Source organism: Diplotaxodon limnothrissa, linkage group LG7, assembly GCF_057381915.1.
Source record: "Diplotaxodon limnothrissa isolate DT_005_m linkage group LG7, D_limnothrissa_male_GT1.1, whole genome shotgun sequence".
Taxonomy (NCBI): Eukaryota; Metazoa; Chordata; class Actinopteri; order Cichliformes; family Cichlidae; genus Diplotaxodon; species Diplotaxodon limnothrissa.
In genome coordinates, this window is record NC_140602.1 from 12,340,691 (window position 1) to 12,367,172 (window position 26,482).

General features: G+C 38.7%; 1 protein-coding gene across 1 annotated transcript; it reads left to right on the forward strand.

The window, feature by feature from the left end:
• Positions 1-2,899: 2,899 nt before the first annotated feature.
• Positions 2,900-15,096, forward strand: gnrhr4 (gonadotropin releasing hormone receptor 4). Its single transcript, XM_085357402.1, has 3 exons — positions 2,900-3,415; positions 11,697-11,901; positions 14,633-15,096. The coding sequence occupies exons 1-3, from the start codon at positions 2,900-2,902 to the stop codon at positions 15,094-15,096; spliced, it is 1,185 nt and encodes a 394-aa protein (XP_085213528.1).
• The last annotated feature ends 11,386 nt before the right edge of the window (positions 15,097-26,482 follow it).

Below are 26,482 nucleotides of genomic sequence, written 5' to 3' on the forward strand. Positions count from 1 at the left end.
AGTTTGTTCAGAGAGAGGAGAAATTGCTACTATGATGTGCACAAATGACTGAGTGTTGTGGAGGTTGAACTAATAGTTATGAGAATTTCAATTCTGATCTGAGAAACGCACCAAAGCGACTGAGAAAAACTGTAAAAGGTCTGTGTATAAACAGAGAGCCAAGACCACACTTCAGTTTTCGTCCTCCCTGAAGCCACGGTGAGAACTGTAAGGGAGCAAAACTCCTCTCAATAACAGATGAGCTGCCCTAACATTGTGATATGTGCATAATTAACACAGAAAGTGCATTATTAACAAGAATTTAAGACAGGATAGATAGATAGATAGATAGATAGATAGATAGATAGATAGATAGATAGATAGATAGATAGATAGATAGATAGATAGATAGATAGATAGATAGATAGATAGATAGATAGCAAAAGCATGGTGCAGGGACTACAAAGACAGTAAATGTAAATGTTCCCGGGAGACTGATCTAGTGCTGTCAGTTGCAATGATAAACTCCAGGCAGAGGAAGCCTGCAAGACAACACAAACAGACAGAAGAAGAAAAACACACACAGGAGGCCCGGCCCAAGCAGCAGGGTCACGGTTACAGCTGCAAATATATAAGTTCGTACATTTGATACTGACACTTCAATTCAATTCAATTTTATTTATATAGCGCCAAATCACAACAAACGTCGCCTCAAGGCGCTTCATAGATACAGAGAAAAACCCAACAATCATATGACCCCCTATGAGCAAGCACTTTGGCGACAGTGGGAAGGAAAAACTCCCTTTTAACAGGAAAAAACCTCCAGCAGAACCAGGCTCAGGGAGGGGCGGGGCCATCTGCTGCAACCGGTTGGGGTGAGAGAAGGAAGACAGGATAAAAGAGAGACAGAGGTTAATAACAGATATGATTCAATGCAGAGAGGTCTGTTAATACATAGTGAGTGAGAAAGGTGACTGGAAAGGAAAAACTCAAGGCATCATGGGAATCCCCTGGCAGCCTACGTCTATTGCAGCATAACTAAGGGAGGATTCAGGGTCACCTGGTCCAGCCCTAACTATATGTTTTAGCAAAAAGGAAAGTTTTAAGCCTAATCTTGAAAGTAGAGATAGTGTCTGTCTCCCGAATCCAAACTGGAAGCTGGTTCCACAGAAGAAGGGCCTGAAAACTGAAGGCTCTCCCTCCCATTCTACTTTTAAATACTCTAGGAACAACAAGTAGGCCTGCAGAGCGAGAGCGAAGTGCTCTAATAGGGTGATATGGTACTACAAGGTCATTAAGATAAGATGGGGCCTGATTATTTAAGACTTTGTATGTGAGGAGCAGGGTTTTGAATTCAATTCTGGATTTGACAGGAAGCCAATGAAGGGAAGCCAAAACAGGAGAAATATGCTCTCTCTTTCTAGTCCCTGTCAGCACTCTTGCTGCAGCATTTTGGATTAGCTGAAGGCTTTTCAGTGAGTTTCTTGGACATCCTGATAATAATGAATTGCAGTCGTCCAGCCTGGAAGTAATAAATGCATGAACTAGTTTTTCAGCGTCACTCTGAGACAGGATATTTCTAATTTTAGAGATGTTGCGCAAATGGAAGGATTATCACTTGAAAATAGTATTGTGATGAGGTGAAATGTAATTTACAATAATCAGAAAGTAACAAGTTCTATCTTCCATCAGTACTTAGCCCTCCTGTTGTATGTTGGTTTCCAGGAACACTTATGTTCCCCGGTCAATTTGACTCGGGCATGTTTACTCATCCAAAAGTGTCAGAAACACTGGCATTGATTATTTTACAATTTTCTTTTATAATTTTGATCTTTTTCGTTTTCTGTAGTGATGCAGATGACATGTGACATCTCTTCTGTTCTGGGTCAATCTGACCCGCAAAGTAACAGGAGGATTAAAGGAGGATGTTTGCCTGTTTTAATTTAACAAAACTGCCTTCCCCTCCAATTTAGCAGCAACAAAGAAAACGTCAAACTTCAAAAATGAAAGAGCTTTAAAATTTCACCGAATTCAAACACCAGTAAAGGTATTTGTTATGGTCCCAGTTTGATGGGAAGTAAAATGCTTCTCTGCAGCTCCAAGCAAACATCAAATCCATGTTATGATGAAGTTTCTCCAGTGAAAATAAAGCTGGGTAAAGGAGGCTTACTCTCCTCAGCAGCATCCCCCCGCCCCCCTCACAGCTTGCCGAATAATTCGTCTGTCTTCCTCCAGATCTAACATTAGGAGCGGCACCGGTTCGTGAATGGTTAACCCGAGTGACGGCGTTGGTTGTCATTTTGCACAGCGGACGAATGAAGCGGTCTGAAGCAACAGCTGCAGTGACTGCAGTAACACGCTCTCTTTTAGCGATCACTGGTAACGGCGGGTAAGTCGTTTATTTCTGGGTCATAAATTGGTTTAATTCCGATTTATTCCCCCCTGACTTTCTTTATCTTTGGAATAACGTCAGGAAGATGGGAAGGTATGAAACAGCGAGAAATTAAAGGATGAGACTAGAAGTTTAGGAAATGTTTACATCTCGGTTATTTTATTTGTTATTTCTTTTGCATTTTCTTTACCTCTTTTTGAATTATTTTGTATGTTCTTCTATATCCTCTGCATTCTTTGTGTGTATTCTTTCCATTTTTTTATTGATAGTTTGCGCACAGCAGGCAATTCGGCAATATAATTAAAGCTGGACATACATTCTTCGGTAGAAAATGCCACATATGCATAAGGCACAACACCTTTTGCATTTATTATCAGGTTGAATGAAGATTTTTTATTTTATTTTCCCCTTTCAGACTTGCAGTTCCGCGCTGGAGATGTTGGAGGAGAAGAGATACACATTCTAACTTTTCTTTTCTTCTCTTTTAATCTTGTTTTTGGGTCCAGTCAGTCCGATCTCCGTCAGGCTATGTACCACCAGCTGACGGATCAAACAGTGAATGGCAGCTGTCAGGGACCCACCTCAGCGTGCAATAAGAGTGCAGATGGAGACGCGCTCGAGCTTCCCACTTTCTCCACAGCAGCCAAAGTCAGAGTCATCATCACCTTCGCTCTGTGCGCGGTGTCGGCTGTGTGCAACTTGGCCGTGCTGTGGGCTGCCAGCAGCGGCGGCAGGCGCAAGTCACACGTCCGGATCCTCATCATGAACCTCACGGTGGCCGACCTGCTGGTGACTTTCATCGTGATGCCGGTGGACGCGGTGTGGAACATCACGGTGCAGTGGCAGGCGGGGGACGTCGCCTGCAGGCTGCTGATGTTCATGAAGCTGGTGGCGATGTATTCCTGCGCTTTTGTGACAGTGGTCATTAGTTTGGATAGACAGTCCGCCATCCTCAATCCGCTGGGAATCAGTGAGGCCAAAAGGAAGAGCAAAGTCATGTTGGCTGTGGCCTGGACCATGAGTGTCATCCTTTCACTCCCTCAGGTAAAAGAGGACATGGTGTTGCTACCCTGTGAGTTTGCAATTTAATGAGGAAAAAAAAGTGAATTAATTTTTATTTAAATTTTATTTAAACCCAAAATTCAAGTTTTGATCGTAAAATTTGAAAATACCACGTGGGTAAACGAAATACAAGCGCATGAAAACACTTTTGAGTTTCAATATAAATTTCATTAATTTCTAGACTAAATAAACTAAATAAATGATTAAAAAAATATATTCCACATTTGATCTCTCATATATTTTAGTATGAGAAAAAGAAGTTTAATAATAAATCTCAGTTTTTCTATGTGGAAAAAGCTCTAGTTGCTCATTGGCCAGACTGACCTTTAAGTTTAAAACAGAATTTTTTTGTTAATTGACAGAAATTGTCCCTTTTTTCAGAAACAAATTGTTTATCTCTTAGTTATTTACTTTGGTGTAGTGTGAAGGGCTATGGTGCAGGTCTTTATCATTCGGAAAAGCTATAAAATTCAATGTGTTTTATGATTGTTTTTAATATGTAAAAACAGCTCACATTTTCCAATGCTGTCCAGCAGGCCAGACTGGTAACTTTGTGAGACTGATGAAGCCCCCCCCCTCCCCCCATGCCCTTACCCTTCAGTTAGCGCATAACAAAGGAGGCTGGGGACCTTCATCAGGTTGCCTGCAGGAACTTAAGAATTCACAACATAACTTGTTATACACAGTGTTCATGTGACTAAATTGGATGCAATTTGCACACTTTTCAGTGTGCTTATCACAAACCAGTGTGGCAGAGGTGCTCACACATGGGACCTACTTGAAGTTCAGTTTCAGGTCAAAAGTGGATGCTGTTCTTTCTCGTGGCCCCCTTTACTCTTTGACCTCAGTAAACACTTTTCAGATGATTTTATGGTGTCAGCTGCAGGCCACAGGTCATACTGAATAAAGAATAAAGTCATTTTTGTACATTTGTAAATTATCGAGATTCTAAGTGTCAGGAAAGAGGATTCTCTCTGTTCACATCTGATATCAAAACACTAGGGGTGCAACAATACTCGTATCGATATTGAACCGTTCGATACAGTGCTTTGGTTCGGTATGCATATGTATGAACAATACAACATTTTTAATTTATTTGATCAACTTTCCTTCTGATGATGCTGTCTGTGTTGAGAGCTCAGTGGATCTGCGTTCGACTACTCCGCCTAGGCTGCACTGTCGAGCGCAGTTCCACTGAGCGTAGCACAAGCTAGCAAGACAGAAGCTAAGCTTGTTGCAACATGGCAAATTGAACCTCCCCCACCCTCATTCAGATCTGGCCTTTGGGACTATTTTGGTCTTCATGTGAAGTATGACCCTGAAGGTAAGCCCCTCATGGACAAAAGTAAAACAGTATGTCGGATGTGCCACGCAATGCTCAATTACATGGGTGGGAACTAGTGCGTTAGCGCAGTTTGCAAGTTAACGTGTTGACACTAGTGATGGGATTTCCAGCTCTTTTTAGAGAACCGGATCTTTCGGCTCGAATCACTAAAAAGAGCCGGCTCTTTCGGCTCCGAACCAGCTCTTCAGGTTGTTTTGTTGCTTTAATTAATTAATTATTAACAATAATATAAAATTATGCACAAAAGGAATTACTAATGTAAAAAAAAAAGTGGTTTTATTTATATATGTTTATATATAAATATATGCGGTGGCCCCTAGAGACAAAACACATACAAACTCCAAAAAGCACATACAAACTCCAAAACACATTTCTAGCATGAACTGAACTTCCAAAACAGAGCTACCTAGATCACTTAAATTACACAATTTATATTGTGTATTTATACACAAGCAGTCATATATAGTCAAATAATAAATTTTAAAAAAAGTTCATTTACCTGTTATTACCACACACCAAATCCGGTCGTTGGTACTTGCTGGCTTGTGTAGCCACTAGGTAACAAAAGCTCAACACTGCCCCTAGCATCCTGGAGCACTTGTGTTGTCTTTTGTACGTGTTTTGAGTTTTTATGTGCTTCTGAGTTTTTACGTGTTTTGGAGCTTGTACATGTTTTGGAGTTTGTACGTGCTTGAGGGGTTTGTACGTGATTTGAAGTTTGTATGTGCTTTGTCTGTAGGGGCCACCGTAAATATACTTTTATTTATTCACTCCACATAAAATGTAATAAATAAATCATATAATAGAAAAATCAACTATTCACATTTCAACTTTTAACTATTTAGATTTTCAGCTTTTTCCTTTTACAAATTTAAAGCGAAACAACACAAAACACTGCAAACCACAACACAATTAAATATAAATTAAAATATGAAAACATAAAGAAGATGCATATTCTCTGTCATACGGACCTGCATGAATAAACTTTCTGAACCCTTTATCATCTGCAACTGAAAATAGTTGTGGATGATTACTATACCTTTCTAATGTGACCTTGTTGTCCCTGGCTCTCTTTCTCTCTCTCTCTTCCTTCTGCTCTGTTCCTGTGCTACTGTGAGTGTAACTACCGCCCCTCCCCCCTTTTCCCAGCATGATTCTCCTTATGGGGACCTGATATGTTTAATATGCTGCTGAGAATTGACCCCGTGCACGAGAAAATAATAACTTCCTGGTTTGAGACTGGATGTGGGGTTGTACATTTCCGGTAGCTTTACTTTGCGGTCAATCGCTACTGCGAAGATATACTCCAAAATCATATCCAAAACTCGAAAACGGAAAGATCCATTTCTCTGTAATAAACTCTCTTTTCCAAAGATGAGTGATTTCTCGATCAGATAGATTTATTATTTTATCCCTTTGTTGTTTTAGCAACATTAAATTTAAAAACTGTACTTTTGAGTTAAAATATATATTTGTAATTTTAATAAATGACAAATTAAAAAAGCATGAACATTTTTTTGTATCGAAAAAATATCGAACCGTGACACCAAAGTATCGAACCGAACCGAGAATTTTGTGTATTGTTGCACCCCTACAAAACACCAAAATGGTGATATTGAACACACTCAGTTTGAAGCTTCAAATTGGGATCCTACTGACCAAATGACCAAATCAAATGGTGACTACATTCTTCTTTTATAAAGTCTATGGCTATAGGAGCAAAAACCAGATTAAGAAATTCACTGGCCACACAGGATTTTTTGCTGACAGCCTGTCCAGGGTGTACCATGCTTTTTGCCCTGCTGGCACAGACAACAGCCACACACAACTGCTGAATAAGTAGTTATATAAAAGGATGGGTGCATGGATGGACTGAGGTTTTCCCATTTTCACATACCCCTGTGGTCATTGGCCACTTTCAATAATGTCTGATTGGGCTGATTTTCAGGTACTCTGGGGTATTTATCTTTAATGTTACACACAGGTGTAATTTTATAAAGCAGGAATATGCATAAGAAACCCATCTTTAGGCGGAGAGTTTGACACACTGTAACACATTATATACTGCAGGAAAATTATTTGCAAGTTGTATATGTAAAATATTACGTTTATTACAGTGTTATCAGCTCACTTTTTAGCTTTGATCATTACTGTGCCCTGGAGACTAATTTTAGACTTATATATGTCTTTAAGGAATATTTCATGAGTTTGGGAATCAAATCAGCATGTGTGTCCTGATTTTCTTAAAATTATGAAAAAACGCAATGCAGCATAAAATAATTTAATAGGATGTCCTAGCAAGTCCCCCACATTAAAAATAGAAGTAACTGTTTAATATTGTTTCTGCGCTTCCCTTTTTGTAATACTTCTTTCCCTTTTTGTGTTGCTTCTTTTGTTTACGTTTTTTTTTCTATCTATAAATCTTACTTGAAACATACATTAATTGAATATAAGTTTCTTAAAACAGCTCATATAAAACAAAATGCTAAAAGGTTGTAACACACTTGAAACTTTTGTGTCAAAGAATAAATCATTTCTACCAAAATTACAAATTCTTCTGCCACTGTTTAAACTCAAGTGGTAAAATACAAATAAAGATTTTTGTCAGAATGACAGACAATCCTGAACGCTTATTATACCAGAATAATTTCTTTTAAACATCTCAATGCTTTTTTGTAGCCAACTGAATGAGATGTCCATTTCAAAAGGACAAGATTTTACATTCTACTTAAAAAAGAAAAAAAGACCACTTAAAGTTCTTAGGGGAAATGTGTCCTTCAAGGATCATACAATGGAGGAAACTACAGTTACAACAGCAAAAACAAAACAAAAAAAACCATTTAAAACTGCTCAGAACAAAACATGTAAACTAGCAGCATCAAAAATCAGATACCGCAGGAGGTAAACATGAGTCTTCTAAGGACAGAGGTACTGTGCTGTGAATCACTGGCTATCTTGTGGCTCCTTTGGGCCACAGATTCTTATTAACCTCCCCTCTAATGCTCTCTCTTGCATTGTAACAGGAAGATCCAGCAGGAACGCCACATCAATCCTCTGCACTCTTCTGCATATTCCTATATATTCTGTTGTCTTGTCCTCGCTTCACTGCCAGACATTGTCATTCCTCTCTCTGTTTCTTAGGTGGACTTTTTCAGCCATAAAATGCAAATTTGTCCATATATGCTGTTTATTGTAAATCTGTTGTAATCAGACTTTACAAATGTTGTGCTCCAATTAGAGATCTACATATGTGGGCAGGACAAATATTGACGATTAGATAGTTAGATGGACCAGATTCTAAAAACTTTGCCTGGTCAGATGAGTCTCAATTTCTTTTTCTTTTTTTTTTTTCACTTTATTTAAATATCAATATTCACAATTACAAATACACATAATACAAGCGCCATGCACAAATTATTCACATCTTATTTTACATATTACAATAATAAAAGCTCCCACGGCAAATCATTTCCTAATTTCATATCTCTCGTTTTTCTTCTTCTCAGCTCAGTGACAATGTTTTTACATACGGTGAAACTACTTATCATTTTTTGTTCTATAACACATTTAGCTCTTGTTTTCCATATGTGGACATTTATAATACACATCACCAACCAAAACAATCTTCTTTTATTTTCACTCATCTTTTCTTTAAACAAACCATATCTTACTGATTTTATATTATTTTCAATATTAAAACCTAGTTTTTCCATCCTCCTCCTTATTTCAACCGTCCTGTAACACGATATCAATAGATGATCAAGAGTTTCGTCTTCATCACAATTCTCCATAGGGCATTTCTTAGTGGTAACGAAGCAACTCCACAGAACCACAGCTCTTACTGGGAGACGTCCGACAGAGATAAGCCACACTGTATCTCTCATGTTCTCGGATATTACTTTAATGTTTAAAGTCTCAATTTCCACCCCAGCATGAAACCACGGATCCTTCTTGTCTTGTACTGTATCAATAGTTTAGAGTCCTGGTGGTGGTGTAATAGTGTGGGAGATATCTTCTTCTTATTGGCACACTTTCAGCCCTGCTTGATTTTCTTTACTGACCATGCCCATCCCTTTATGATCGCAGTGTACCCATTTTCCAGTGACTATTTCCAGAAGGATAAAACACAATGTCATGAAGCTCAAATCATTTCAAATTGCTTTCTTGAACATAAAAACGTGTTCACTGTTTTCAAATGGCCAAAGTTACCAGACCTGAATCTAATAGAGCGCCTTTGGAATGTTGTGAAATTGGAGATTCATATCGACATAGCTGCAGTAACTGCGTGATGCTATCATGTCAGTATGGACCAGAATCTCTGAGGAATGTTTCCAGCATCTTATTATGCATTATGGCAGTTCTGAAGGCAAAAAGGGCAGTCCAACCCAGTACTAGCAAGGTATACCTTAACAAACTGGCTGGTGAGTGTATGTTACACACAAAGATATTTATGTTGCAAGTGCAATGCATTTTTTTCAGTGACTTATTACACAGAATATATATTAGCGAATAACTTAAAGCTCTCAGTTTTCTTCCCTCAAATTTGTTCGCTGTACACATAATGCACAACACCGAGTAACCAAAGTCCATGACCTCTCAAAACCTCTTCCGCTGAAAACCAAGAAAAAAGGAAAAAAAAACCCTCTCTTGATTATTTCGAACTCTTCACAGATCAAAAGAGAACAGCAAATGTTAATGCAGTCGTGCATGCTCGAGTCCCACGATTTCATCAGAAAACAATCAGAACAAGATTAAACCCAGAATACTTTATGGATGCATGAATTATACTAAAATTTATAGATGGTATGCAGGGTGTGCATATCTTCACTTTTTTTCCCCAGCTTTGTATCAAAAGAGCAGTGTGATCTTTAGTTACCAGAGATGAAATGATCATTTCTCTGCTGGGTAAGGTCACACTAACAAATCTCCCAATGCCTCATACTGAAAGTCAGCATGTAAACTAATATACTGTACATATATCCCAATGCTAGGAGGTGATATAAAAGGACAGTTTGTTATATGCATATACTGTATTACAGATAAGGTTGCACTTCATTCAGCAATTTAAGCTTGAAAACCAGAGAGACTGCTGGTTAAACGTTTTTACTGGATGTTCCACTGAAATTCTGCCAACGGCATTTTATTTCTCCCCTTACCAATTTGTTGAAGCGATGTCTACGTCGCTTTAAAACATCAATAGCAATGACATCGCCTTCAGCCTCATACTGTTATATTATGAGCACATTCTCTAATTAATACCCTGCTCCACTTTTGCTCTGAAAAATGTCAGGAGCTCTCTCACCAGTATAAATGTTGGGTGAGGAGCGGGGAGGTTCTTCCACGTAGCCTTTGAGAGCCAAACTGGAAGTGAAAGTGTGGAAGGGAGCCAGATGGTAGCTCTTCTAGTACAGGTGGGAATCTTACTGGGGTCCCACACTGATAAACATTCAACAGAAACATGACTTTATACACTTTTCCATGAAAAGTGTATAAATTCGATTGGGCTCATTCATGGTACGATTTTTAATAACAAAAGTGTCTTGCTCACACGTGCCTATTCATACCTGGGAAGAAAATGCATGCATTTACCAATTTACAACACGTTTCTCATTTATGTGAGAGCTGCCAACAAACTCCAGTTTATGTTTTAGCAAAATTGCAGGAGCAATTCTGCTGCTGTTTGTTTCTTTTCTCTTCCCACAGACACTTCAAATCCAAACTAAATGCTTGAGCCCCGAGGTTTGACTTTCCCTAGAAACACTGTGACTGTCTATTTGTGTATCTTCATGAACACATAATAAAGCAGATTTGAAAACTAGAAGCATTCAGATTGTGAAACATAAAATTGTTTTTTAATTTTTTAACGTAAAAACAGCAACATATTATGAGTTCAGATTTGGAACTAAGCTTTCCAAACAGAATGCAAATATTTCTTTTTAAGTTGATATAGGACAACAACAAATATTACATTCTGAAGCTGAAAAGTGTTTTTGTTCTTCAGAAAACAAGTCCTAATTTTGAGCGTGTTTTCCAGCAACATGTTTTTCTAAAAGCTTGGTTCGAGGGCATCAAAATCTCACTGACTTCTGTCATTAGTGGATAACCCTCTACCACCTGAGCCACAGCAGCCCTCAAGTAATTGCACTGCAGCCCAGCAGCAAAAGCAGCACGTTCGATTACCAGTCATTGATAGGGAGTCACCCCAAAGGGAAGCTGCACATGTTTGATTTGGCAGCCTTTGGCACCACATGCCCAAAGAGATTTGTGGCTTCTCCCAGAACTGAACTGGGGATACTTTGCTTGAGTGGGGGATGTAATAAACAGCTATACTATATAGGTACTCACACTTGTTGCTCTTATTCACAGATTTTCAGACAACAATTATTGACGAGGTCCAACTGCCTTAAAATGTGTCAGAATGAACATTTCGCTTGCTGGCTGTGGATTCAATATCGATTAGAGGATCTGTAAAGACAGTAAAACAGACAAAAATGATTTTAACAGACAAAAAAAAGAAGAAATTGTGTTTATTCACAATTATCTCTCAGATGTTTTTACAGTATATGGCAGAGACTGTAATGCCCAGACCACCTCCATGAATTTCTAAAGCATTTCCAGTTGAAGGGTTTTAAAGAAAACCAGTATCCTTTGCTAACTTCAGCAAAGTGTCAATCCCAGGATGAAAGACGAGGCCTTAACCAAGCATTTTCAGACCCAAGCATTTGATCAGAAAACACCTTTAAGTGTTATTCTATGCAAGCATATGGTAAAATATCACTGTGTTCAGTTTTACTTTCTTATTAGATTAACTGATCACTAAATATTCATGATCCACTTACATCATTCTTGACTACAGGATAGATCACGAGGATGCAGTGCCGTCGCTCAGTAGAACTTTTCTCGTCTCTTTTTATCCAGATGTTTATATTTCGCAATGTGACCATCACGGTGCCAGAGAAGTTCACCCAGTGCACCACCCATGGCAGTTTTGTCCAGCGCTGGCAGGAGACCCTTTACAACATGTTCACGTTTGTGTGCCTCTTCCTTCTACCTTTGGCCATCATGATCTTCTGCTACACACGAATCCTCATTGAGATATCCAGCCGCATGGCTCGGAATAACTGTGAGTGTTTACTTTTATTTTTTCGAAGGCTTCAAAAAACAGTCGTGAAAAAGAAAGTAGACCTGAATTACTCAGTCATTTTTTAGCAGCAGTAACCTAAGTAATAACTTTTCTGTACGATTTTCTCTCACATTATTTTGGAGGAACTTTAGCCCACTCTTCTTTACTTATGAAATGTTACTTCAGGTCATTCAGGTTTTGTAGGCATTTGTTTATACAAAGTTCTCTTAAGGTCCCGCCACAGCATTTCACTTAGGTTGAGGAATACGAATGTTTCACACACAAATCCAAAATGTATTTTTATACCTGAATTTGTTCATATTTTAGGAACAAATTCAGAAATCCCTTCAACCATGCATAAGAACAAATGACAGCATGGTTAAATAGGCCTACTAATAATAACAATAATAATTAAAATTATTATTATGCTTTTTTGGTCATTGTTTACAGTTGTAAAAACCTCCTTGAGCCACAAAATGCTCAGAATTACAAAAAAAAGGTATATAAAGAAAATAACATACTGCTGCTAAGGGAAAGCACAGCCACCCTTTGAAAAAAGCTTATTTCCGCCGCTTGTATCGGTTAGTACCCAAAGCTCATGACCATAGGTGATGTTGGAGATCTGTCATCTCCACAACAGACCTGTGCAGCAGCATCACTGCAGTCGTGGCCCTAATCCGTCTGTGAGTTCAAACTTGTTCCATTATCTCTTATATCACCTTATGTTAAATGTTCTTATTAGTCATTTAAAATAGCTTCTATTATTATCATATGTCGTCACTTACAGTATAATTTCTTGGTACCGAAAATGGATTCTTGAGAATGAGGATTTATTTTATTCATTGCAGTGAGTTTCTCATGTGGAGCTGACAGATTAGGCTTACTGGTCCTTGTCCTCCACTTTGTCCTTTTCTACTTTTTCTTGTACTCTGTTAGTATTTTTCATACCAACTTTAATTCCAAACATTTTTTTGCTTGAGGCACAGTAAATGTCTCAGAGGAAATTATATTGAGTACTCCTGTTATTTTAGTTTCAGTCTTGCTTTTTTATTTATATTTTCGTCACTCCATGGAAACACAAAACTAAGCTTCTTCTGGCTTCTTCCTTGCACCTCAGACTCTATTATTCAACTTTCTACATTCAGACTTTCTACTCATTTCATGCCTTAGAGGTTGTTATGTTCCCCTAAAAGGGTCCAGGCGATGAGGGAAAGTAACAAAAGGTGTCCGGATCAGAAAAAGGAGACAAATTGGCAAAATGGTTAAATGAAAGAGTTTTATTAATAACTTTCTATTAATAACTCAACTAAAAGAGACGGACAAGCCATTTAAAGAAACAAAACAAAACTCAAGCGTCGGTCAGTAAACTGAAAAGCAAGTCAAAAAAGGGTTAGCAAACAAACACACTCATCTCCACCAAGCAGGAGCAAACAATCACAAAACAAAACAATCTCACTAGCTGAAAACACGCAAACACACAGCTCACTAGCTGCAACCACTCACATGACACTCTGCCACCAGAGCTCACCTTTCTCTGCCCTTAAATACCTTTAATTGCTGATGTGAGTCAGCTGTACAAAAGAAAAAGGTGGCACTAAGGCAGGAGAGATGCCCACACAGGCAACTTCAGGAGGAGGCCCTAATAGGGCCATAACACCCCCTCCCATAAATACAAACCCGTGGTTTGTCAAATTGTTCTACCTGTTGCAATAACCAAAACAACAACCAATCAAGTCCGTAATCGTTGCATCACCAAATTGTAGGCTTTCCACCTACCAAACCCCATAGCAACGGTTAGGCATTGCCTGCAGAAGCTGCCAACCCCATCTCAATGGGTTCAAAACACTGACTGAGGCTTCTCTCTTACAACATCTTGACTGATTTTTCTGCTTCACCTCAAGGTTAAAATATTTAATTATATAGAGAAACAGGTACTGAGCAGTGGCGATTGCGCAAAGCTGCTGGTTCTGAATGATTCTGATCTTCTAACATACGCATAGTGGTGGGAACAAAATATGCCCGTTTCATAAGTTCGACAGTAATTTTGCCTTCCAACAGATTTTTTATGTAGATTTCCATGAGAATATTAGTAATTGAGTCCCAAAGTCCTGTTGCATGTTTGGCTCAATGTTTTCAAGGTTCCACAGGTGCTGTGCCAGCAAAACCAGCCCAAATCCTCCCCTGTCCACCACCACTAACAGCTGGTATGAGGTGTTTGTGCTGATTGTGTTTTGTTTTCTCCAAATGTGGCACTGTGAATCATGGCCAAACATTTCCACTTTTGGCTCCAAGTCTTGTGGTTTGTTCACATTGCAAGCTTAAGCTGTGCTGCCATGTTGTTCTCAGTGAGCAGAGGCTTTTTCTTGGCAGTCCTTCCAAAAGGGATCATATTCATCATAACGTAACATGCTAACTGAGACCTGTAGAGTCTTTAGATGTAGCTCTTGAGCTGCTGTACAGTCGACCTTGCGGTGACTTTGATGATATGTCCACCGCTGGGAAGATTTTGCATCATGTGAATAGAAATCTAAATGCTCCAGTCCAAAACCTCTACCAATTTTTTTGCTTTAACAGAGGTGCTTACACTTGCTGATGAATACTTAATCAAGTGAATCATTCCTATGGATTGCAGTAAGGGTGCATAGAGTGCTGTGAACAGGCTTTTCTTCACATGAATGTATATTTTCAGGGAGACATGGAGTAACGGACGTGGTGCTTTCTTTTCTTCCAGTCCTGTCAAGAGATGTTCATCTACGCCGATCCCACAATAACATCCCTAAAGCTCGGATGAGAACTCTTAAAATGAGCATTGTCATTGTGACGTCATTCATCATCTGCTGGACCCCGTACTATCTGCTTGGATTGTGGTATTGGTTGTTCCCTGAAAAAATGGAAAAGACAGTTTCGCATTCACTGACTCATATGCTGTTTATTTTTGGCCTTTTCAATGCCTGTCTAGATCCCATCACCTACGGTCTGTTTACCATTCATTTTCACAAGGGTATGAGGAGATGCCGTCAAAGTTCAAACGCACGGACTGAATTAGAAAACAACACTCGCCTTGTACAAATGAGTCGGCTGTCCTCTCGCAGGCAGATTGCCTCAGATGTTCACAGTGCAAGCACAGAGGTGGTAAGAGAAAGCAACATCATGAAGCATGTCTCAAACCCAGACATGTCAATCAGCAAGATATGATGGCTTAAATAATTCCATAAATGAATGTGTTTCTCTCAATGAAATCTTTTTGTGTTATAAATCTGTTCATGTTCCACCGATATAATTGATGTTGTATTATAGCTTACCTTGAGTTCAATAATCCTGTGGTTTCTCACACTTAATACATCGAAAGCCTCTAATATGATCTGAAAGAGCACTGCCACATTGGCTGAGGGTGACTCAGTACAGACAGATTAAATGTATTAAATGTGAGCCTATGCAGCATGTTGTTGATACTGACTGCATGTCCAAAATCAGTTCTGTGTTTAATGTGCTGCACCAAAATCTGACTCGAGTGAAGGCTCTAAAAAACATCTTTGAGGAGAGCCATTTGGATATTTCACATTAGTATTAGTATCTGTGTTGCTTTCTGTGACTGAGGCTAAAGAAAATATCTGGATTTTGAAGCTTTGTATTAAAAAGTTATCAGTAAATCAAACATCACATAAACCTTTGCTCCCTCAAAATAGTGGTCATTAGTAAATGTTTGCATGGTGCTGCTTCTGTTCTGCAAGATGTTGTAATGTGAATGTATTTATGTGTTTATTTATTGAATAAAAACTTCAGCTTTTTGCTTTGTTAATTCACAAACAGTAAGAGATTTCCCACCAGTTTAATGTACATCTGTCATCAAAATAGAGCAATGCAGTGCATCTGATTAAAAATAATAATAATAATACTACAAATCCAGTTGTTGTAATCTTACATTTTCTACTGATTAACTTCTGTTTAGATTTAAGAATGAATTCATACAGTCAGTTAAACCTTATGATATAAATCTGTGTAGTTAGGAATTTCAACAGCTTTGGTGCAAATGAAAGACACAAAAGGTGCAACAGAGAGGAAACAACAGGTTAACTATAAACAACAACAGAAGATTTTGCAGGTGGTCACAGATCGTTGCTCTTTTTTTATCCCCCACAAAGATATCAAAGATATTTCTCTCTCAGATCATCAATGCCCGACTGGCAGGCTGGTCATGCTGTATGATGTTGCAGGCAGCGAGCTTGGTTATGGTGTCTCCAGGATGTCACGTGTGTCTCAGTGATGAACTTGCTCTCATCTATGCAGAGAATATTGCACGTACACAGGTACAAATTTGAGAAACACTGGGAAACATCAACTGATGACAGATTGAATCAAGCCAGTTTTCTTTGAAAATCCAAGAATTTCTTTAATGAGATAATACGCATGTAAAATAACATTAAATGGCAGCAGTGAATGAGACTTGGCTCCAGCCACGGTCTCTCTTTGTTTAATTGGGTATTTAGTCAGATTTAACATTCCCGTAACTATAAGCTGATCTCTTCTTCTGTGTTCACTGCCAAAATAGCAAAAAATTGCTCATAAGCCATTTAAAGATTAAAACAAGTTGCACTAGTTCACATTTTCATCATTCATCATCAGCTAATCTCTTGTGTGACTTTATTGTGGTCATAATTAAAGCGCTTAACCTGGAAAAGTTGCTTGACAGTCCCTGCAGATACATGGATAAGCAGTGCTTTTTAACAATTTTTTTTTTTTATCAGATTATACCCAGCATTTTGCACTACCCAAAGCTCTGCCTTTTATTGGGATACGCAGAGCTGTACTTCATAATGTTTCATCATCATCATCGTTTATTTATATAGCACTTTAAAAACACACAAGGCTGACCAAAGTGCTGAACAACAGAAACATAATAGATACCATAAGAATAATAAATACGATAAATGATAAATAAATAAAATGAAATAATAAACATAGCGAAAACAATAAAATACAAGTCAGTCAACCACTGAATCAAAAGCCAGTGAATAAAAATGCGTTTTCAATCTGGATTTAAAAACCATCACTGATGTCGATTGCCTAATGTGAAGAGGAAGATTATTCCAAAGCTTAGGAGCCACAATAAAGAACGCTCGGTCTCCTCTCAGTTTCAACCGTGATTTGGGGACTGAGAGCAACAGCTGCTCAGCTGACCGGAGCGAACGAGTGGGGACATAGGGCTTCAGCAAATCAGACAGATACGCAGGTGCCAGACCATTTAAAGATTTAAAAACCAATAAAAGAACTTTAAAATTAATCCTAAATTCAATTGGAAGCCAGTGCAGGGAGGCCAGAACCAGAGTAATGTGCTCAAATTTTCTTTTACCAGATAACAACCGCGCTGCAGCATTCTGTACTAGTTGCAGGCGTGTCAGAGTGCCCGGTCCAACCCCTATTAAAAGGGAGTTACAATAATCCAAGGGTGAGGTTATAAAAGTGTGGATAACAGTCTCCAAGTCACGCCTTGAAAGAAAAGGTTTAACCTTCGACAGACGCCTGAGTTGATAGAATGACGATTTCACCACCCCATTCACGTGGCCATCAAAGGTAAGTGCAGAGTCGATTTTTAACCCAAGATTGGTAATCGAGCTCTTCAGGTGAGGGGTCAGAGCAGCAAGGTCAACATCAGGGATATCAGAGGAACGATTCGGGCCAAACAGAATTGCTTCCGTTTTACGTTCGTTAAAATTTAAAAAGATTTGAGCCATCCATGACTTAACATCACTAAGGCAATCAAGCGGGAGTCTAATTTGGGAGCTATCAGAATGACTGAAAGGAAAATAAAGCAGGCAATCATCAGCATATAGATGAAATGAAACTTTATGTTTACGAAAGATCACACCCAGTGGCAGGAGATACAATGAAAACAGTAATGGCCCAAGAATAGATCCCTGTGGTACACCCCATGACAGAGGGGCCACAGAGGACGATGACGAGCCCAACTTAACACAGAAGCTCCTGTTTGAGAGATATGATTTTATCCACAGGAGTGCAAAGCCAGAAATGCCCACACAATGCTGCAATCGAGAGATCAGCAGGTCGTGATCCACTGTGTCAAATGCAGCAGTCATATCTAGTAGTATAAGCACTACGTGTTTACCACAGTCCGTCGCTACCAGAATATCGTTCATAACCTTTATGAGAGCTGTCTCTGTGCTATGAAACGGCCTAAAGCCGGACTGAAAAACTTCAAACATATGAGAGTTGTTTAGAAAATCCATCAGCTGAGTGTGAACAACCTTTTCCAAGATCTTACTCAGAGAAGGAAGTTTAGAGATGGGTCTAAAATTTGACATTGCTGAAATATCTGAGCCTGGCTTCTTAAGTAAGGGATGAATAACTGCATGCTTAAACTCACTTGGTACTTGACCTGACAAGAGGCTGGTATTGATTATGTTTAAAATATGTGGTCCAACAGTAGGAAACACCTCTTTCAGAAAACGGGGTGGAACGACATCATTCGGAGAACCACACGGTTTAGCACTTAACACAAGCTTCTCTAGTTCAGGTAGAACAATTGGTTGGAAAGCAATGAGCAAATTTAAACAGGGAACATGCACAGCCGGGCCAACAGAAGATTCATGAGTGATCTTTTTTTTTTTTTTTCATTGTTAATGCTGATAAATTAAGTCTTATGCTGTTTTAATATCAGAAAGCAAGGCAAGCTTTCTGAACCTGTATACTGCCAATATGACAAGTGGCATTCAGAGTGAAATACTCATTAGTGTAAAACAAACAAAAGTAGTGCACAGCTGGACGCTTATGTGTCTGCTGCAGTTGCTTGATGTACTCAATTTAGTACACCCATTCAAGTGTGTTGTTTATGTAAATCATGTAGCAGCAGCTCAGTGCATTTAGGCATAAAGACATGGTCAAGATGAACTGCAAAGCTCTAATAACCAGTTGTTACAACAGAAGTATGCAGAAGAGCATATGTCAAACCTTGTAAAGGTGGACTACACCTGCAGAACACCATGCCAGGTGCAACTCCTGTAAGCTGACGACAAGAAACTGAGGCTACATTTCGCATGGGCACTTCAAAACCTTATAGAAGACTGAAAAATGTTCCCTGGTCTGGCAAGTCTAATTTCTGTCAAACAGTAGGGTCAGAATTTGGAGTAAATAACATGAAAGCATGTCTTCTACTAGTGCTTCAGGCTGCTACTGCTGTTGACCATGTTCATCCCTCTATGACCACAGTGTACAGATCTTTTTATGTCTGCTTCCAGCAGGATAATGCATCACATCACTAAGTTCAGATAATCTCAAACTGGTTTCTTGAACGTTATACTAATAAAGATAATAATAAGCTGCTATAACTCTTTGGGATTTTATTTTAAAGGTCACCAGGTGACACTAACTGGCAATATCTGAACCACCTATCTATTAAAGAGAACCCCACCAGTGAAAAATTTTATTATTGTAAGGGGTGTGGGAGAAAAGTGAGACTAACAACCCAGAGCACCAATGTGGTGAGACTGCTTCTTATTAAGTAATTCGGGTGTTATGAAACCAGGCTGGGTTTTTTGCTTTCTTCCTCTTCTTTGCTCTCACGTGGAGTTGGAAAAGTATCTCTTCCAGCTACTCATCCACATCCAGTCCAGGTCCATTCCTGCAAAAGAGAAATTGTGTTTTTACCTACTTGAAAACGTGCCTGCCCATCCACTCCCCTCCATCTCTTTATGTCCTAGGAAAATATGACTGGTTGCTCCCTCCACTGTCAGCCTCACCAGCATTTCCAAGTAATAATCCAATTTTTTTTTTTTTACAAATTTCTCCTGCACTGTATTGCACTAGCATGAAAGTTTAACCCACTTCTCCTGTCTGACAGAAGTCTTCGCATGTTCTGTGAACTGAAGCTCTCCTGTGGTTGTTTAATCCTGAGCTTTGCTAAAAAAACCTTTTAAAACTGTGTCAGGTCGTCGAGTCCACCACTCTAATTACCTTAATTGGTTATGGCACAGTGTCATGATTAAACTTTGTGAATAACTCACACTGGATGACTAAACTTTGATTCAAACAGTAGTGCAGGCTCTGATGCCTCCACTTTCACCCCTAAAAAAATGAAGCAACGTTATTCAGTTCATCATTCGCTGGACTCACAAAATCAAAGACAAAAGCAGCAACTGAAGGAAGTTAGTTGAAAAATTTGGCTAAAAGAAAGGCGAGCAGAGCACAACTCCAGGTTAAGAATGATTAAGCTATCAGCCGTTTGTAATGGCAGTCATATGTTACACTATCTAAAAGTCATGTAACACAAATCAACACAAAATATGTATACAATATATGGTAAAATGGTAAATGGCCTATATTTATATAGCGCTTTACTAGTCTCTAGGACCCCAAAGCGCTTTACACATTCAGTCATCCACCCATTCACACACACATTCACACACTGGTGATGGCAAGCTACATTGTAGCCACAGCCACCCTGGGGCGCACTGACAGAGGCGAGGCTGCCGAACACTGGCGCCACCGGACCCTCTGACCACCACCAGCAGGCAACAGGTGTCTTGCCCAAGGACACAACGACCGAGACTGATAAAAATATATATGAAATACATCTATAAACAAACACAACTGTTTCCATATTGCACTAGCCCCCAATGGTAAAATGTGGTTGTAAACATGTAAACATGAGACTGTGTTGTAACATTGTAACATTTTACATGAAAGTTATATTGGATCTGACTGTTTCTGAGATGACTTGGTCTGTGTGGTTCATCAATTGAGGGGGTGTTATATAACCATATATCACCCCGTGGAGCTCTTTCTTCTGTGCTGTTTTGCAGCTGGAGAACCATACACAGAAACAGTAGGCCAGGATGCTCAATACCGTGCAGCGATTAAAGGACACTATCAGCTTCACAGGGATGTTATTCTCTCTGAGAACCTTTAGAAAGCAGAGTCTCTTTTAGGTTTTTCTAACTACATCATCAGTTTGCTTGGTCAGGTCCTCCCTGATGATGACTTCCAGTAAGCATTAGTCTGAGATCCTCTCTACACAGAGCCTGTTGATGGTGAGTGGCAGGATGTCATTTGCCTTCTTCCTAAAATCCACGATAAGCTCCCTATAAGCTCCTTGGTCTTTGCATTGTTCAGGAGAAATTTGTTGTTATTACACCAGCAGATCCATCTCATCTCTGTAGGTGGATTCATCCCCCCAGAAATGAGCGCCACCACCAAGATATCATCCACACACTCAACAAAGGTGTTACTATAGTGGGCAGGAATGTGAAGTGAAGTGGGTGTAGAGCAGGCAACTCAGGGGTTAAAGCTTTGCAACACATACATTAAGCAGTAACACTTTACAATAACTACACGCGATTAAGCGTTAGTACACTATAAATCATCCTAAGTGAGGACCATGTATACCATAGAAAGCATTCATAAAATGAACTGAAAGGTCCTTGAGACTCAAACTCGAGTCTTTGCTACGTTCAAATCAGAAAACAGACAAATCACAAAGTGATACAGAACATACAAATTTTTAATGATGCAACAAAATCCACCACAGGTTTGGAGAATAATGAAATATTAAGTTGGTCCAGAATCTGAGTTTTCTTGGGGGTTTAAGAGAGAAAGACACGCACAGGAGTGGAGCTTGAGTACTTTACCTTCAATAAACTGAAGTGTCTCTATTTAAAATAAAACATGAATGAGGTATAGTGACGCAATGGGGACTATTTCACAGAGCTTCACATACAAGTGTAAGCACCACAAAGTGTCCAACCTGAACTGAGAGATGCTGCTTTAGACTGCTCCCAGTGTGATAAGCAGGGCTGGACTGGCCATCAGGCATACCGGGCATTTGCTTGGTGGGCCGCTCGTGATTTTTCGTTTTTATGGGCCGATGGGGTTTTATTTCTTTTCTTTTTTTTAACGGTATAAATTAATAGTGGTGGATTGGCCAGTTGGTCATGATCGACTCTGGGCTGGACCAATTACAGCCCAGAGTCGAACTTTAAAGTTGAGGTGAAAAGGAACGTGATTTGTCACGTACGACTTCAGCTAGAAAGTTGCTAATTCAATCATGAAACTGATCAATGATCAGCTGATCGGCTTTTCTCTCTGCGCCAGGAAGAGGAAACCAGCGGAGGTCGCGCTAAACAACAGCAGCAGGTTTAAGCTTTATCAGCTGTTGTAATTTATTTAATATTACTTTCTAGTATCAGCTGATGTTTGTTGGAGCCACAGCTGTAAAGCTGCTGGTCATGATATCCGTTTGGATATGTGGTGAGAGGGAAACATGAAGATGAAACCAGGAGATGACCTTACTGAATCATCAGAGCTGAACAGGTGATGGAGAAACAGGTTTACCTTTTAGGTGACATGAATGAGTTGAAGGGAAGTTATGAACTGTTTCTGAGAGACAAATAACACCAGGATCCTTTTCTATGTAGCTGACAGCTGGTAACTGTGCAGGTGTGGATCTAGCAAAGTTTTGCCGGGGGAGGGGGGGGGGGGGGGGCAGGTAGGGCATTAACAGGGAAAGGGGGGCACAAAGAAATACTTTTCTTTCTTATTCTTATTTAAAATGTCTCGCTTTTAATAAATAATTATCTGAATCTTACAACCAAAGTTTTCATTTGATGTAAAATGTATAGAAATCCATTATTGTATTCAGTAAATATTAAGTCTAGTATATGCCCTAGTAAATTATAGTATTCTTCCCTTTGGGAAGGCACCTTCTATGAAGGTCTGCAATTTTGTTGAAGAAAGATGTTGAATCTATTTAATTACTGGAGAAAAATAATAGATTTCTGTGCATTTGTTTTATACGTGCATTAAATTAAAATCGGTTTTGTCAATTAAGCATCTTGAGGGTGTAGGTTTAAGTTTATTATAAAGGCTTTATGGCTTTTCCTATAATACCATGGTGGGCCGGTCACTAGTCAAAATGCCCGGGCTGATTTTTTGTCCCAGTCCAGCCCTGATGATATGGGTCACCTGAAAAATGCTGGAAAATGTCACTGGGATGTTTCAGACTTTTCCCCCCCGTCTGGATAGGTTAGTTAGGTTTAGTTTCAAAGTTTTCCCTTTTTAAACAAAAATGTTAAGTTGCTTGGTCCTGTGCTTTCACATATGTGAGCTCAGCTGACATGAAGCAGTGGGTGTCTCTGTCTCCAGCAATAGCAGCACCTCGAGGTAAAGGGGTGACCAGGTTCAGGAGTGGGTTGCCATGTCCTTTATCAAGGAAAATGACATTTCCATGTAGTCTCAAAAGCCTCTGTTTGGAAATAACAGCTTTTAAAAGCCATGAATGTGAATTCAAAATTCTAAAAATATTTTTCTAGGACAGCAGGAAATAAATAATTGAATATATATTCACACTAGTGTTTTACATCAACTGTGACTTCTTTTTAGATTTTATTTAATCATCAGTTATGGTCATAAACACATATTTTAACATAGATCTTACAAGTATGTTTACTTTCAATCCTGGATTGAATAACAGTTTATCATCATACATCAATTCACTTGGTACAGCTAAGGTTGTAATTTTAAAAGCACATGAGCGGTAGTCATATTTATCGTATTGCAGGTTATTATTAGCACTGATGGCACACTGCACTGACGCCTCTGCAGCGGTACATACAGCACCAACACAGGTGTGTAACTTAACATCAAAACCAAACAAAGCTGGACCAGGAGTTTTTTTCTATGCCCCTTACTACATGTAACTCATGGATGGAGCGGTGTTTTGTCTACGCATAAAAGACAACTCAGCAAATAACTGTAATAATTGTATCTTCATCAGTCTGTCACAAAAACACATAATTTGTTCCAGTTTCTTTAGCTGAATCTGTGAAAAATGTCCAAAGTTTTCATGAAGCTTTGAAACTCTGATCAAAATGTCCCAACAGTGACATCTGCGGTCTGGATGGGGTAGGGAAGTATGAGGGCAGAGAGGAGGAAAGCAGTCCTGAGGAACTGTTAAACCATGAGAAAAATGGATTTTCTCATGGTTAAAGATGCAATGAGTGATGTGGCAATGGCTCCGACGTCTCTTATTGCATCTTTCAAGATTGCAAAACATGTGCAACTCTCCCACAGAGAGGAATAACTCATAACACACTCGATGTTTGAATTATCTCTGGTAAAGCACTCGGGGTTGCAAACATGGTTAAACGTAATTATTCATAAGTATACTGACTATCTATCAATTTACCCAAATGACCAAAGTTACATATATACCACAAGCTATTAAAAGCATGCATCATTCCCCTTCACAGCCTATGGCCCAGCATGTTAAAGAAATCTTATAAGCCATTGTTTTACTGGTCAAGTTACATCTTTAATAAGAAATCTTTGCTGATCAGCCAAATAATATAAAATGTCATGATGCCAAAGTTGGTTTCTTCCTTCTTTTCTGAATCATCAGCTGCCGTTTGTATGCATCTGTGACCGAAGGACGGCTATGAGATGGTAATATAAATATAGCGTTTTTGATTTAACATTGTGAAACTTGCATGTGTTTCCATGGTAATCTGCTGGGATGTGTGCCATAAAGACAGATCTCTTAAGACAATTCAAGAATTTTCAGTTCGTTGTCCTCAAGAGTTATAATCCTCGTTCAGACATTTAAAAAAGTTAATTTTTACCTTTCACCTTATGCTCGAGGAGGACAAAGAAACAACGAGCATTGTGTTGCTGAGAAACATGCAGATCATCCACCGTACACCTGAAAGTCTAATAAAGCTTAAATGCTCAGAAAATAATTTTTTTTGTTCCTCTTTGAAGGCTTTGGGAGTAAGACTAGAAAACTCACAAAACTCATACTGATTTGTTGATTTGTTTATATAACCTAAAGCTACTGTGGGTACTTTATACTTCTTTTTGTTTCAAAAAGTGTAGACAGTGATTATGAAAAGTAAAATGAGGAAGATAGAGTTCCAAGCCAAGATGCTCCTCATATTTCCAGAAATATATGAAAATATATGACAAACAAGATGTAAAAAAAAAAAGAAATTGAAGATTATAAATCTTCTTGCACTGGGCTGGACTCCCCTTTTTAGTTGTATTTAAAGTATAATTCATATAAATAATATTTAATAAATATCACTGAGACTCTTAGAGGACGATGTTTCTCTTGGAACCCAAGGACAGATCCAGTCACATCACTGCTGTGCTGTCAGACACAGACGTATGTGTGGCCGACTGAGATTTCTTTTTTATTTATTTTATCCCACTTCAGACAACAGCTGTTATTTTTAAACACAGAAAATAAGAACCTGTCCTACTTGAAAGCTGAGTCCTCTGTTTGGTGTCAGTGAAATCAATAAAACACTGAACCTACCCACACTTTTCTTCTGCAAGGTGTAATCTGATTGACTGCAGGGCTGCTTCTTTCCACAGCTGGTTTCTATTACATTCTTCTGAAGCAGCAGACATGACATATCACAAAATAGTTCTATCTGGTTAATTAAAAACTTTGTGGGAAGATACACATATCTAATGATAAAGTCAGAAAAAAATGTTTATATTGGTGGCAGCAGTAGTAGACAGGCTCATTTTGTCATTCAGCAAAGCAATTAGAGAAAACCTCTAACGCACTGGGATTTATGGGTAGTTGGAAACTTCTCACTGATCTGACCTAAAATGATAAATTTTCAGTGGCTTTAAGATTAACAAAGACAAAATTTCTTTGAATTTAGCATTTTTTAACACTGCCCTTTAAACAACAAGTTAGAGTCAGGAGCTGTGGTTCAATCTGATTTGAACTGTAATATAAAGGTAAGTAATTAATTTTATATTAATAAACATACTATACAAGTACGAGTTCTGTTATTAACTTAAGCAAAGAGACATCACTGAAAGGTGTTGATATAAAAAAAGGTCTAATGTACGACTTATCCAAGGTGATCTAATGGAAGCGGACGAGCTTCCTGTTTTCTTTAGCCTTTTAAAAATGACCAAAATTTTAAATTTGATTCTTTTATACTGTTAATTGCTAATTGCATGCTGTAATTTTTACATCAGTTAATTTTTGTATCATTTAACTGCTTTTTATATAGCCTCTGAAATAATTTGAATTAATGCTGAGAGACATTGTATTTGTTTAAGCTCTTATGTATGATACCATAACCGCTGCTGTTTCATCTCATTGTTCAGCTTTTTTGGAAAAATGATACTGGTTTAAGGTTAGTGCAATCATCTTGGACATTTTTTGTCTGTGTTGGAGAGTGTCTCACAGACCACTGACCTGATTTTCATTTGTGGCTCAAATGTTGGGGAATAAAGTATGTCACCATTACGTGCAGTCACACTGGGCTCACCCTATTCTGGTCATCTTAATGTGTGCTGCAGGGTTTTTGAGCCTCGTGATTATAAAATCATATAAAGTAAATGTCATAAAAGTAAAAAGAAGAAAAAAGAAAGAAAACTCAGAAAAGTGTCACTGTGCTACAGTCAGTATATGAGCTCACTGTGGTCCCTTATTCATTTAGCAATATAATACTTATAATTTCACACATTCGAGGAGGGAATTGGAATTGAAACCCTCAATAACAATCAACATTTTTACTTTGTTCTTTGCTTTTTTAAGGTCAGTAAA

Excerpts from the sequence above, each read along its gene's own strand:
- gnrhr4 (XM_085357402.1), top strand. The coding sequence starts at position 2,900 with ATGTACCACCAGCTGACGGATCAAACAGTGAATGGCAGCTGTCAGGGA. Across the intron at positions 3,416-11,696 it reads TCATCCTTTCACTCCCTCAG|ATGTTTATATTTCGCAATGT; the intron begins GTAAAAGAGGAC and ends CTTTTTATCCAG. Across the intron at positions 11,902-14,632 it reads CCGCATGGCTCGGAATAACT|TCCTGTCAAGAGATGTTCAT; the intron begins GTGAGTGTTTAC and ends CTTTTCTTCCAG.